A 14,388-nucleotide genomic window follows, 5' to 3' on the forward strand; every position below is an offset into this window, starting at 1 on the left:
TCATAGAACTCAGGTTCATACTCAGAAAAAGCTTTTCAAACAGGCCACTAAACAATATGCTCAGCTTTGGTCACTAGAGGGCAGCAGAGGTCTTTCCTTAAATATTAATCACTCTGAATATTTCAACAAACTTGCCCCATGAGAGTCAAACATTCTGCATTTGTCACATCATGTTCTGTTCTGCAGAACCAGGAGAACGTATGTAGGGGAACCATATGCAGGGTTACCTCCACTGCTCTGAACGACAAGAAGAGTTTCAACTGTATTTATTGTTCTGTGTTGTTTGTTGGTTAAATGTTAGTTTGTGTTGAAACAGTGACTAAATGTCTTTTTATAAATAATATTTGTATTTATAATAATAATTTACATTTTTCTCAAGGAAATGCACACATAATGTACTGAAATATAAGCATGAATAAGATATACTAAAACGGAAAGATACCAAAATATATAATTTAAAAAAGTGCTTTCGGTGCATTTTCACTAATACTTTTTAACACAATACAAAAGAATATTAATATATTGAAATAATAGCACGAATAAGTTTACTTACTAATTACACTAAAATATTGCTTAAAATATACAAAATATTTGGTATATTTTAAATCTGTCTTCATCAAATGTGCTTTAAATAAATAGTTTCAATGGAAATTTAGAGCAAACATTTTGAAATATACAAAAAAAAATGTGTTTGAAAACAAAGTTCAAAGAAGTCCACTGATATTTACACATCTGACCTAAATGTTCACATGTGTACCTTTTATTATAACCAACATTATTCAAACAGCCCTAGTGGTGGCAGAGATGCACCCTTTTTAGTTTGGGGATGACATTTAGAGGAAAGGGCTAAAGATAGGTGGTTTTTAAAGGTTGTAGAGGCCACCACTGGAGGAGGAACCCCGTGTGGTTGGAACCTTCAGGAGAACCAATCATTCACTCCTGTCAGCCCATCGCAGGAGAAGAGCTCTCTCACCGTGTGGAGACGACCAGACGCCTTCAGAGACCAGCAACACTGGACTTTGGTTGGAATGTACAACATACAAACCAGTTTTATTAGTTTTGACAATAACAAGGTTAAAGGTTACGACAACGGATAATGCAAGAAGAGAAGAAAAGATGAAAAAAGAAAAAGATAAAATGGCCTGGTCCCATCATCCCTGTGTTTACTAGGAGACATTTCTACAATAAAGCTCAGCCAAACTAACGCTGGTGACCTCGTGGCCTCAACTATCACCAAGAAAACTATCCTCATGACCTGGAGATGAAGGAAAAACATACACATCACACACTGGAGAAACCTCATGATCACACAGTTCAATGGACAGTCTAACATCCTCCATCATTTACAATACAACAGAACTCCACCTGGTCATCCTTCACTGTTTCATGACTCATTCTATTCATATTCACTTGTTTGTCATTTTTAGCCTGAAACCCAATTGAAACCCACGTACATGCATACACACACATATGAATCTGCCCTCATCTATACTTTGTGCCTTTTTTAGATGACATAATAAAACACACACACACACACACACACACACACACACACACACACACACACACACACACACACACACACACACACCGTACTTCTATACCCTGAATATATAATGTTTTGCTGGCTTGTATCTCACGGTTTTGTCGTCCTCTTGATGTTATGTCTATGTATTGTCTTTTTATTTTTACAATAAAAAAAGAATTAATGAAATAAAAAAAAAAGATGATGAATTTAGTTTCTTCAAATCAAAACAGCTCTTTACAAGTTGTGATTATTTCTCCACAGAAGCTGAATCTGATCCAGAAAGACTCTCGTTTGACATTCGGAGGTTTTTCTTCACACAAACAAATGTTTCAAGACAACAAAGTTGAGTTTTATACACAAAGTAAAACATGTTTCTTCTCTCAGAAACAGATCATTTCAGGTCATTACATGGACCTCGCTCAGCTCTCAGACCTCCATCTGCAACACCACAAGTCCAGAGAGCTCTCAACCCCCCTGAGTCCAGACCAGCTCAGGTACCCCTCACCTGCTGCACCTGTTTACAACCACTGAGAGATCAGGTTGCTGCTAACTAACATCAGCTGTGTGATCCTGTACAGGCTGAACTACCTGGACAGCAGAGAGAAGGTTTCTCTACCAGGAGGAGACTCTCAATCCTCCAGAGAACACAGAGACACTGAGGAACCAGACAAGAACCCAAACCCAGACCTGAACCCAGACCCAGGATAAAGAGGTTCAGTGAATGTGGTGCTGAAGGTGTGGAGGTGGATCAGTGTGTCAGAGGAGACTCTGTAGAAGGACAGAGAGCCAGCAGGACAGTCCACATACACTGCTACTCTACCAGAGGAGGAGGAGGAGGAGATGGGTGTTACTGTCTTATTGTGACAGACAGAGTAACCACCATCATAACAGCACTCCAGACTCCAGGACTGATCATTCTCTCCAAACCAACAGTCTCTACTGTCTCCTCTCCTTCTGATTCCTCTGTAACTCACTGATATAGAAACTCTTCCTCTCCACTCGACCTCCCAGTAACAGCGACCAGTCAGACCAGTTCTACACAGCAGCTGCTCCCAGTAGTCAAACCTGTCTGGATGATCAGGATATGACTGATGCTCCTTCACACATGTCACCTTCCTGTTGTTGTCAGACAGTTTGAGGTTCCTGTTCACTGTGTTTGTGTCGAGTGTGAGTTCACAGGAATCTGATGGAGAGAACAAGACACAATACAGCTGCAGTTATGAATCTATCATCTGTTCATCTAGTGACACTTTGATGATGACATCAGAGATGTGAATGAGTGATGTCACAGTCTGAAGACGGTTGAATGTTTTCATGAATCAAACTCAAAGCACACTTACACTTCCTCAGACCTGGTCTGACCCATCGGACTCCAGCAGGCTCCACCCTGAAAGGAGGAGGAGTCAGAGCAGCATGAACACATGAACATGACATCACTCTCATCACAGAGCTTTGTTATTCATGTTCACATGGACCACTTATTATTCATCAGCTCATATTCTTCATGGAGCTTCTTCTGATTGGCCGATGACGACAGCTCATCACGTTCACTGATTCATGATTTATTATTATCAGTATTGTATTGACAATCATCCTCCAGTTCAGACTCAGTTTCCTCTACCAGTCAGTCAGTAAATCAGATGTTTAAACCTGCATCAGTTGATTCTTTGTCTGTTTGTGGTTCAGTGAAAACAAGCTGTAAACACAACATCTGACACATTATCAGCTTATGAAGTAGTTGTGTCTGACATGATATCAACCAGCTGCTTCCACATCCAGCAGTTCCACATCAACATGATGACTCATCAGGACTCTTTGTGTTTGTGTCACCTGATGAATGGAAGTCCACTATTCTCTCTCTTAGCTCTGTGTTTGGTCTCCACCTCCTGAGGGAAACATCTGTCTCTTTAGCTGCTAAATGCTCCACTATGTTCACCAGCTGAGCGTCTGTGGCCGACTGTCACCTGTAGCTTCAACAAGTCCACTCTATCAGCCAGAGAACTGTCTCTCAGTGCAAAACAAACCAAAACCAGGTGGAGCTGAACTCCTTTAAACAGCAACACATTCCTATTGTGATGATTCATCAAGAAGGTTTAAACAGATTGTTTCTTTGTCTTTTCACAGTAATGTCTGGACTAAAGGGAAACACACACTGGAGACTGAAAAGTAATAAATCAAACATCTGTCTGGTTCCCTTTTAACCAGCTTTTATCAGCTTTTTGAACACTTAACAAATGCCATATTATTAGTATTAGCCTCCAGCAAGATATTAATGAACACTACATGGTGCCATCACAGCATTGATTCTACACGGCTATGTAGCCTGTTGTCTGGTGTCTGTCTGAAAGGAGCTCTGCCATGTTTGACGTGTCCTCCCTTGGTCTGTTAGACGGGTCTCTGTGTGTCAGTGGGCTTTCCTTCAGTCTGTAATGGAGCCAAAGTACTTTCACATTTCACTTCTTCATCTTTTGTTCCAACAAGCCGAGGACAGTCGGCAAGAGCTCCTGCATTGAGGCCATCATGTCTCCCCTGATCACTCGCTGTGAGAGCGCTGGGCAGCCTCCTTAAGCCTCATTAAGCCCCGCCTCCTGAAGACCTGTCTCCTTAAGCCCCGCCCCCTTGCAGTCAATGCATGCAGGCAGCATGACAGAGAGCAGAGCAGTGAGTGCGCTCTGATCGCACACTATTTTAATGAAGCATCGATACTAAAGATATGCAAAGTCACATTGTTTTTAACGTACGGGTACCGCGGTACCTTTTAGTATCGATACACCGTGCAACATCGTGTGGGACACAAACAGTTAGGTGAGTCTCTGGTAGTTTGAGGTCAGCTTGGTGTGTCAGGGTCATATTAACCAGGCTGACAGTGTGACAGAGAACAGGTTTCCAGCTCTACCTCCTCTATCAGACTGATGCTCTGTGGCTGCAGCCTCTTCATACCTGAGAGTCTCCAGTCTCCAGAGTGGATCCTCCAGTCCAGCAGACAGCAGCTTCACTCCTGCGTCTCCTGGATGATTGTAGCTCAGGTCCAGCTCTCTCAGATGGGAGGGGTTGGAGCTCAGAGCTGAGGCCAGAGAAGCACAGCCTTCCTCTGAGATCAGACAGCCTGACAGCCTGCAAACACACAACACAACACACGTCACATCTTAAGACAATCTGGAGGAGGATACGAGTTTATCCATGAATGTAAATCAGGATCTGAGTGTCAACTAGTTTTACATGTTTACATCCTGACCTGAGAGTCTCCAGTCTCCAGTGTGTAATAATATTCATGTCAAAATGAAATCCTCTTTGATAATGAGTCTGGACTAAAGTAGAATCAGAAAGAACAAATATGATGTGTTCAGTGAAAGTGGATAAAACTCTTGCTTTTTTAATCTAAACAAGATAAAATAATTCAGTTCAGTGTTCTCTACTGGAAACAGGAAGTACTGAAGTATTAATATCAGGATGAGGGGTAAATATTTAATGTTGATTATTAGAGTTAAAAACACAGTTTGGGTTTTCTGTTCTTTTCCCGACGAGAGAGAGAAAACAAAGTGCGAGAAAGAGAAATTAAACTTTATTTATAACTTTATGTTATTGACACATTTGATCATTGAAGACAAATTAACTTGATCTGACCTGAGAGTCAATCTGCCACTTAGTGTGGAGGATTGACATGAGCTCCAACAAGCGCACCAACATAGGGTTCCCTAGCATGGACTACTAGATACTCTTTGGGTGTTCTTGTTACACAACGTGGGTTGTTGTTTGTGGTCAGATTAAATGTCGATGGTGTTGCATTCAATGTGTGTGTACGACATTCATGTGTTAACCTAATGTTATTTTTACTTAAAGAAATAAGGGGTACTAACCAAGGTTACAGGTATATGTGTATAAATGCATGGGAGTTTGAGCTCACACTAACAGTATCGCGATATTTGGAGTAGACCCTCTCCACTGCACCTCCCGTGCAACAGGGGTATGGTATGAGGCCCCTGCTTAGAACAGCAATTAGAGAGGGGGCTACACAAGAAATTAAACTTGATATTCTGTTTGTTACGTTCTCAATCAGAAATAAACAACCATTAAACTCTCAACAGATCGTCACTGTAATAATAATAATAATACATTAAATTTGGAGGCGCCTTTCAAGGCACCCAAGGTCACCTTTCAAATACAATAAAATAATACAGGGTAAAAGATAAGCATAAAAGATATAAACAACAGTAAAACAGAGCATCGACATAAATGTAGAGACACATTCAAGTTTTCAGTCTCTTTTCCTGCATTTCTCCTTCTCATTCATTACTTCGATCAAATATATATTATCTTAAAGCATATATGAGAGGAACAACAAGACGACCCTGTGATGTTTCATTATGAAAGAAAATTATGTTTCACACGTCACCATCGTTTATTAACCCACTGTGGATCAAATGTGTCTGTTCTACAAGGTTCTCTAGTTTAGTCTCTGAGACGAGTTCCTCTAAGTCAGGGGTCGGTAACCCGCGGATCTTTAGCTCGTGAGGCTTTGGGAAGGAATAAAACAATAATAACTTTTTTTTTAATTTTATTTTTTTGCCAAGCGGAAAATCAAAGGGAACTCCTCTTATCTTGGAGTTTGAGGTGATATTGGGTCAATGGAAATAAAAAAATGTTTACACCGATGTTGTGGTTGTTCAACAAAAATGTTCAAAAAAAATGTTCACACCGATCACACCGATCACACCGATCACACCGATCTCCCTGCAGCTGGCTACTCGTGATTTCCAGAGCCCCGCCCTCGTTAAACTATCAACGGATAAAAATAAATACATAAAAGTCACAGAGAAAAAAGAGAGTTGAATTCGTGGGCGTATTAATTTGCTTTCACTGCCAACGATGCTGATATGTTTGATATGTGACGAGAAATTAGCAAACAAAACATTTGTTGAAAGACTCTTCCAGAACAAGCTATCAAGCTGCAGAAGAACGATTCCTCAACTGCTGCAGCAAACTGAGTGAAGTAAATCTACTTTCAGGAAGTGGATCACGTCTCCAAACTCCACCACTGCTGCTGGTTCTGTGGCAGCTCATGAGACACTGAGGCGTCCGCTGGTAAAAAAGTCCGGCGCAGTGAGGACGCTCAGTGGAAACAAAGCAAAGTATATGCGTTTTAAAATGTAAACCTCCAGTGGGGATTGAACCTGATACCTTGCAGTTCTAGGACCAACACTCATGAGAACAAATATTCTAGTGATGAAGGTCAACAGATCAGATCCTCTCTCTCTGCCAGCTGTCCTTCATCTCCACCTCATTCAACCAGACTTCAGTGCACTTTTTTAAGCCACACAGACTGGACTTTTCTCACTGAGAAAGAACAACTGAACTGAACTGGAAAACATCAAAAGCACTGATTGCTTTTGTATAAAGTTAATAAATTGCTGGTCTTTAACATACTGTACATATTTAAGCTAAGGTTTAAAAAGAATCATAAAAAATGTAATCACATTTTTTACATTTTTTCATAGCCTTATTGTAACATGTATTCTCACCATTAGCAGCTCAAAATCATATAATTTACAGTTTTTTTAATCAAGCTATAACATTCATATTGAGTTAATTGAATTAAGTTCAGCCTATTGGTTCGGCGCTCCACAACGGTACAAATTTCTCCTGCGGCCCCTTGGGAAAATGAATTAAGCTGCGCTTAAGATTAGGGTTGGGTACCGAGAACCAACACGTCCGGTACCTACCGGACCGAAAAGCAACGCAGATTTCGGTGCTTCCTTCCGGTGCCTGAGCCGATTTAAATACTTTTTTTTTTACACTACTCTGTAAAGTTGCACAGTATATAGATACTAAAAAGGTAGCGCGGTGCCCGCACGCTAAAAACGATTATTAAAATAGCGGATCAGAGCACACTGCTGCTCTGCTCTCTGTCCGCCTGCATGCAGAGCGGGGCTCGAGGGGGCGGGGCTTGAGGGGGCGGGGCTCGAGGGGCGGGGCTTCCAGCGCTCACACACACAGTGCGCGCACACAGAGATCGCTGGAGACACGAGCACGAGCTTTTGAACGTCCGTCCTCGGCTTGATGGAACAAATCTCTCCAGTTGATATTAATGGTGACGTGTAGTCCAGTAAAGCAGCAGTTTTAGGATCCAACAGAGTCTGAGTTCTGTTGCACACGGTCCCATCAGGCCATGATGCTTGTGTCTGTTCTTTTTTAAATATATATTTTCATAGTTTGAAGTTAAAAGGTTTGAAGCTGTAGTTTGAAGTGTGTTTTGTATGTACTTATTTATATCTATAGTATACTTCAAACAGTTAATAATATTGTTCAATTTGAAGAAAAAAAATTGCCTTAGCAATAAAAAAGTATCGGTTCAGGCACCGTTTAGGCACCGGTATCGTTTTAAAAGTATCGGTTTAGCACCGGTATCGGAAAAAACCCAAACGATACCCATCCCTACTTAAGATACTGTCAATGTTTGGGTCAACATACGTCTGCGAGTCTGTTTTCTACCCTGAAACACGTGAAATCAAAGCATCCATCTGTTCTGACTGACACCCATGTGGAAGAATTGCTTCGAGTGGCAACAACGGAATACAAGCCAGATTTGAAGAGGATTGTTCAAGGCAAGGAATGCCAGAAGTCCCACTAAGCAACATGCATAGTAAAAGAAAAACGCTATTGTAAATTATTATGTTTTTGTTTGTGGACTTGGTTGAACTGAGAGTTTGTGTGTGTGTTGAGAATGACTGGCCTGTGGTCTTAGTACTGTAGGAGTCAATTTCTGTCATCATCATGTTGGTGTGTGACATTTACACTAAATCTGGCTGAGCAGAGGTCTGTGTGTGTGTGTGTGTGTGTGTGTGTGTGTGTGTGTGTGTGTGTGTGTGTGTGTGTGTGTGTGTGTGTGCGTGTGTGTGTGTGTGTGTGTGTGTGTGTGAGGAAGGGATGGGGTGATGTTCATGTGTATGATGTGACTCTTTTCGGTAACACAGTAAAACATGTGGCTCTTAGTCTCTGACTGGTTGGCCACCCCTGCTCTACCACATTAGCCACACATATTGATAGGACTCAAGGTCCACATCGTTGTCATCATAATTGATCTCAATGTAGCCGACTTCATAAGAGTTTGATAGTTAAAACAGGTAAAATAGCAATACAATCTCAAGAATTGTCTTCATTCTTGTTCTATAATTTCATGAATACAACAAACTATAGTTTTTGTATTTATAATATGACTATATATACAACTTTATAAGACACATTTTTGGGAGAAAAAAAGGGTAAAATGGCTCTTTGGATAGGAAAGGTTGCTGACCCCTGCTCTAAGTGGTTCATGAAATCGGACCTCCTGATGAACAAATTCATAGATTCAGAAAGAGAGAGTCTGTTCACACTAAATGGACCTGATAGTTTAGAGACACATTTATATCATTGAAGACAAACTAACTTGATCTGACCTGAGAATCTCCAGTTTCCAGTGTGGACTCTCCAGTCCAGCACACAGCAGCTTCACTCCTGAATCCTGCAGGTTGTTGTTACTCAGGTCCAGCTCTCTCAGACTAGAGGACTGGGAGCTGAGGACTGAGGACAGAGCTTCACAGCTTCTCTCTGAGAGGTTACAGCCACTCAGTCTGAAGAGACAAGGAGGAAGAAAACAATAATACGTGGAAAAGATAGCAGCGTATTTAAGTTATGATCTATGAATCTAACTCTCTCTGTACTTACAGAGCTTTGTTGGAGGCTTTGACCACTGGCAGCAGCCTCAGAAGAGCCTCCTCTGAAGCAGAGTATTTCTTCAGGTCAAACACCTCCAGATCTTTTCCTGATGACAGTAAGATGAAGACCAGAGCTGACCACTGAGCAGGAGACAGTTTATCTGTGGAGAGACGTCCTGAACTCAGGGACTGTTGGATCTCCTCCACTAGAGAACCATCATTCAGTTCATTCAGACAGTGGAACAGATTGATGCTTTTCTCTGGAGACACATCCTCATTGATCTTCTCCTTGATGTATTCAACTGTTTTCTGATTGATCTGTGAGTTACTTCCTGTCTGTGTCAGCAGACCTCGTAGGAGTTTCTGATTGGTCTCCAGTGAAAGACCCAGGAGGAAGCGGAGGAACAAGTCCAGGTGTCCATTAGGACTCTGTAAGGCCTTGTCCACAGCACTCTGGTAGAGATGTCTTGGTTCAGGTTTTGACAACAGGGAGGTTGTTTGTTTAAATACTTTAGACAACAGGGAGGTTGTTTGTTCTTCTGCCAGCAGGTTGACACCAGAGTTGATGAAGGTCAGATGGACATGAAGAGCAGCCAGAAACTCCTGAACACTCAGATGGACGAAGCAGAACACCTTGTCCTGGTACAGTCCTCTCTCCTCTCTAAAGATCTGTGTGAACACTCCTGAGTACACTGAGGCTGCTCTGATATCGATGCCACACTCTGTCAGGTCGGATTCATAGAAGATCAGGTTCCCTTTCTGCAGCTGATCAAAAGCCAGTTTTCCCAGAGACTCAGTCATCTTCCTGCTCTCTGGACTCCAGTGTGGATCTGTCTCAGCTCCTCCATCATACTTGACCTTCTTCACTTTGGACTGAACCACCAGGAAGTGGATGTACATCTCAGTCAGGGTCTTGGGCAGCTGTCCTCCCTCTGTGGTCTTCAACACGACCTCCAGAACTGTAGCAGTGATCCAGCAGAAGACTGGGATGTGGCACATGATGTGGAGACTTTGTGAGGTCTTGATGTGGGGGATGATCCTGCTGGCCTGCTCCTCATCTCTGAACCTCTTCCTGAAGTACTCCTCCTTCTGTGGGTCAGTGAACCCTCTGACCTCTGTCACCAAGCCAACACAGTCAGGAGGGATCTGATTGGCTGCTGCAGGTCGTGTGGTTATCCAGAGGCGAGCAGAGGGAAGCAGTTTCCCCCTGATGAGGTTTGTCAGCAGCACATCCACTGAGGTGGACTCTGTGACGTCAGTCAGGACCTCATTGTTGTGGAAGTCCAGAGGAAGTCGACACTCATCCAGACCGTCAAAGATGAACACAACCGGGAACTCTTCAAACCTGCAGATTCCTGCTTCTTTGGTTTCAGTGAAGAAGTGATGAACAAGTTCCACCAAGCTGAACTTCTTCTCTTTCAGCACATTCAGCTCTCTGAACGTGAATGGAAACGTGAACTGGATGTCCTGGTTGGCTTTGTCTTCAGCCCAGTCCAGAGTGAACTTCTGTGTTAAGACTGTTTTCCCGATGCCAGCCACTCCCTTTGTCATCACTGTTCTGATTGGTTCCTCTCCTCCAGGTGAGGCTTTAAAGAGGTCTTCTTGTCTGATGGTGGTTTCTGGTCTGTGTGGTTTCCTGGATGCTGTTTCAATCTGTCTGACCTCATGTTCATCATTGACCTCTGCAGTCCCTCCCTCTGTGATGTAGAGCTCTGTGTAGATCTGGTTCAGAAGGGTTGGGTTTCCTGCTTTAGCGATCCCCTCAAACACACACTGGAACTTCTTCTTCAGGTTAGATTTGAGTTCACGCTGACAAACTGCAGCAAGAAGTCCTGAATGAACACACAACAAAGAGGATCAATGAGTCAAAGAATAGATTTCAACATGTCATTTCCTCAAAGAATGAGTCTATGAATATATTCTGGTCCATCTCTTGAGACATTAGTAAACGTCCCATTTATCCAGCATGTTAAATCTTTAGAGAAATCCTCTTACTGCTCTGCAGACAGTCAGCCAGCTCCTCCTGCTTCATGCTCCTCAGGAAGTGCAGTGAGATCTTCTGAAAGGCTTCTCTGCTCCTCTTCCTCTGCTCTTCATCCTCACCATCCAACACCTCCTCATCGTCACTCTGAATCTCTAAGCATTCTGGGTAATCTGAACTCACAACCTTCTGGATCTTCTTCAGCTCGTCCTTCACAAAAGTGAGGATGTTCTCCTCCAGCAGCTGGAACAGAATATTCTATGAATGACAAACTAAAACCATGGAAGCAAACATCAGATCCATGTTGGACAGACTGACAACCCACTGGTCTAAAGAGTGCAGCATGGAGATGGTGTGAACAGAATAGATGTAAAAGTAGTTGCACATGTACAGACCATAAATATGGAGTCCAGGTGTGTTTGATGCTGCTGGGCAGACGGACCTCTGGGAACCTCTGAGCTCTCCTGGTCCTCTCTGTGGAGGAGTCATGAACAATCAGCTCACATTGTGTTTGCTCCACAGACTGTTTATTGTTCATGATATTAAAACACAAATACAACAATAAGTTAAACATGTTGTGTTCTGTCATGATTAATCATTTCATAAACCAGATGCTAAAGACTGGAGATGAAGGACGACCATCTGTGTGACAGTTAGTCATCTGTTTCATCTGTTTTAAGAACTCACTCTGGGTCATAAGAACGGCGTCCATCTTTGAAGTCAATCAGACGACGTTTAGACCGATCACTCTTCATGGACACACAGCTGGGTTCAGGAGACTTTTCTCTCTGTGAACTGATAGAAACACTGAGAATTACTGAACATAAAGGATTTCTGAACATACAAGATTCATTTTTCTGCTTCCACTGGTTTTATTGGACAGTAAAATGTATGTAATTTTTCATCAAAACTTGTAGTTAATGGTAAAGAAGACACAGCTTCTTGATTGTGACTTGTTGTTTTCTTATTCAACCAACTCGCTACAATGAGACACAATAACTAAAACTACTGGAGTCACATCTTGTAGAAGTTTGTCTCTGAGCGGTGGAGACACTTATATTTAGGATCTTCCAAAGATAACCAGCAGACATTAAAGAACACAAAGAACACAGTCATTTAAAGTTCACCAGTGATTATACAGTCAGAGGACAATATGAAACCCAAAGTTCAACCACCGATGGTTGAATGTGTCTAAACAGTTCAAATCTTAGGAAGTCCCAACAAAAAAGCCTAGTTCCCAAAAACAACTAGGATTCATGAGGACAACCCTCCAACAGACAACTCTTTAAAACCACTGACTCCTCATCAAACTGCACTCTGCCTGCAGACTTCTGACACATGTCTGCATAGCTTATTAACTCTGAATGTAGACCCAGAACCCTGCAGCTAGTCCCCAGACCTCTGAATGTAGACCCAGAACCCTGCAGCTAGTCCCCAGACCTCTGAATGTAGACCCAGAACCCTGCAGCTAGTCCCCAGACCTCTGAATGTAGACCCAGAACCCTGCAGCTAGTCCCCAGACCTCTGAATGTAGACCCAGAACCCTGCAGCTAGTCCCCAGACCTCTGAATGTAGACCCAGAACCCTGCAGCTAGTCCCCAGACCTCTGAATGTAGACGCAGAACCCTGCAGCTAGTCCCCAGACCTCTGAATGTAGACCCAGAACCCTGCAGCTAGTCCCCAAACCAAACGCCCGGATGTGACTTGCTCTGCTCATTTTACCCAAGATGCATCAGAGGTGACTTGTGCGTACTTGGGACAGCCAATATCCCAGAATGCATTTCGCACCAGCGACAGGGAACAGTGGCGGATGAGAATGTTCTGAATGCTGTGTTTTTGAGTCACAGAATGTAATTTTAGGATGTTTTCAGGTGAGAAGTTAGTTGTTTAAGCATCAAATCTGTGGTCGGTTTGTCAAGATTCAGCCTACTTAAAAATATACGGAGACGATTTCGGAGATTTGAGGTCCTGCTCACGGGACCAGGCAGTCAGCGCTCTGCTGCCCACCGAGAGCAGCCTCATCTCGGCAGGACTTTTTGAAATGATCCGCTGACTCCGATGTCTCCATAGCGATTAAGCATGAGATATAATTCAGTCTTTGTTCTCAGAGTTTATAATTTGTTCACAGGTAACGTTACATCAGTTGGACTGAGGGAAAGGTTATGTTTTATAACTTAATACTTTATTTAACTTTAACCTTGAACTACAGCGGTGTCTTTTTACTTTTGACCAAATTATTTGCAATTATTTATGTAAATATAAATACATATATTTATAAACATAATATATGTACAATTATGTATATTTATATTTATAAACACACAATTATATGTGCCCATAGTCTTCTGAAACTTCTCCACAAACCACAACAGGTAGTCCCTGAAATTCTGTACCGAGTCCCCAGAACTCTCCAGCTTTCTGAAGCTCTGACCTCACCTGGTCTGTGGAGGAATAAACTCACATTGTGTTTGCACCAGAGACTGTTTATTGTTTATGATTCATACAGAACCTACTGAGCAGTTAGTTAAATATATTGAGTTCTGTCATCATTGATCATCATGAAAACAACACTGTAAATGATGCACGACCAATTCTGTGTTTCATGACTGAGAATCAGAACATTTAGTCATCTGTTTAAAGAACTTACTCTGGGTCATAAGAACGGCGTCCATCTTTGAATTCAATCATAGCACCTTTAGACCGATCACTCTTCATGGACACACAGCTGGGTTCAGGAGACTTTTCTCTCTGTGAACTGATAGAAACATTGACATTTACTGAACTTAAAGGATTTACATTTCTTCTTTCACTGGTTTTATTAGACGGAAAATATCATTTTATTACAGCTTCAACATTTCTTTGATAGTAAATATGGCACAGCTTCTTTATGGTGACTTGTTTGCGAAGACGTAATAAATAAAACTACTCATATCTTGTAGCGGTTTGACTTCACCTGTCATTATTTTGGGCTGGTGACGGACCTGGAGGAGGAGCAGGCCTTGGCGGTTGCTTGATCGCTGACGGGAAGAGCGAGGGATAGTGCGCTAGAAATCGCCGCAGCGGATTTGAGCGTCGATGGAGGAATGCTTATACTTCTCACGAAATTGGAATTCGATTTTTTTGAAAGAGGAAAAGGATCGTCAGTACGAGGCGTACACGGAGTTTGACCGGATCAGGAAAGAAAA

General features: G+C 42.3%; 1 protein-coding gene across 1 annotated transcript in view; it reads right to left on the bottom strand.

Moving 5' to 3' along the window:
• LOC306743539 (uncharacterized protein) overlaps positions 1-11,988 on the bottom strand; it is a 33,876-nt gene extending 21,888 nt beyond the window's left edge. The window contains 6 exon segments of the mRNA XM_079226060.1: positions 4,469-4,642; positions 8,965-9,138; positions 9,233-11,054; positions 11,218-11,446; positions 11,599-11,677; positions 11,891-11,988. Of these exon segments, the coding sequence (XP_079082186.1) occupies positions 4,469-4,642; positions 8,965-9,138; positions 9,233-11,054; positions 11,218-11,446; positions 11,599-11,677; positions 11,891-11,958 (2,546 nt within the window). The 5' untranslated portion in view covers positions 11,959-11,988.
• Between the last annotated feature and the right edge of the window lie 2,400 nt (positions 11,989-14,388).

Source organism: Taurulus bubalis (assembly GCF_910589615.1).
Source record: "Taurulus bubalis genome assembly, chromosome: 11".
In the NCBI taxonomy this organism is placed as follows: Eukaryota; Metazoa; Chordata; class Actinopteri; order Perciformes; family Cottidae; genus Taurulus; species Taurulus bubalis.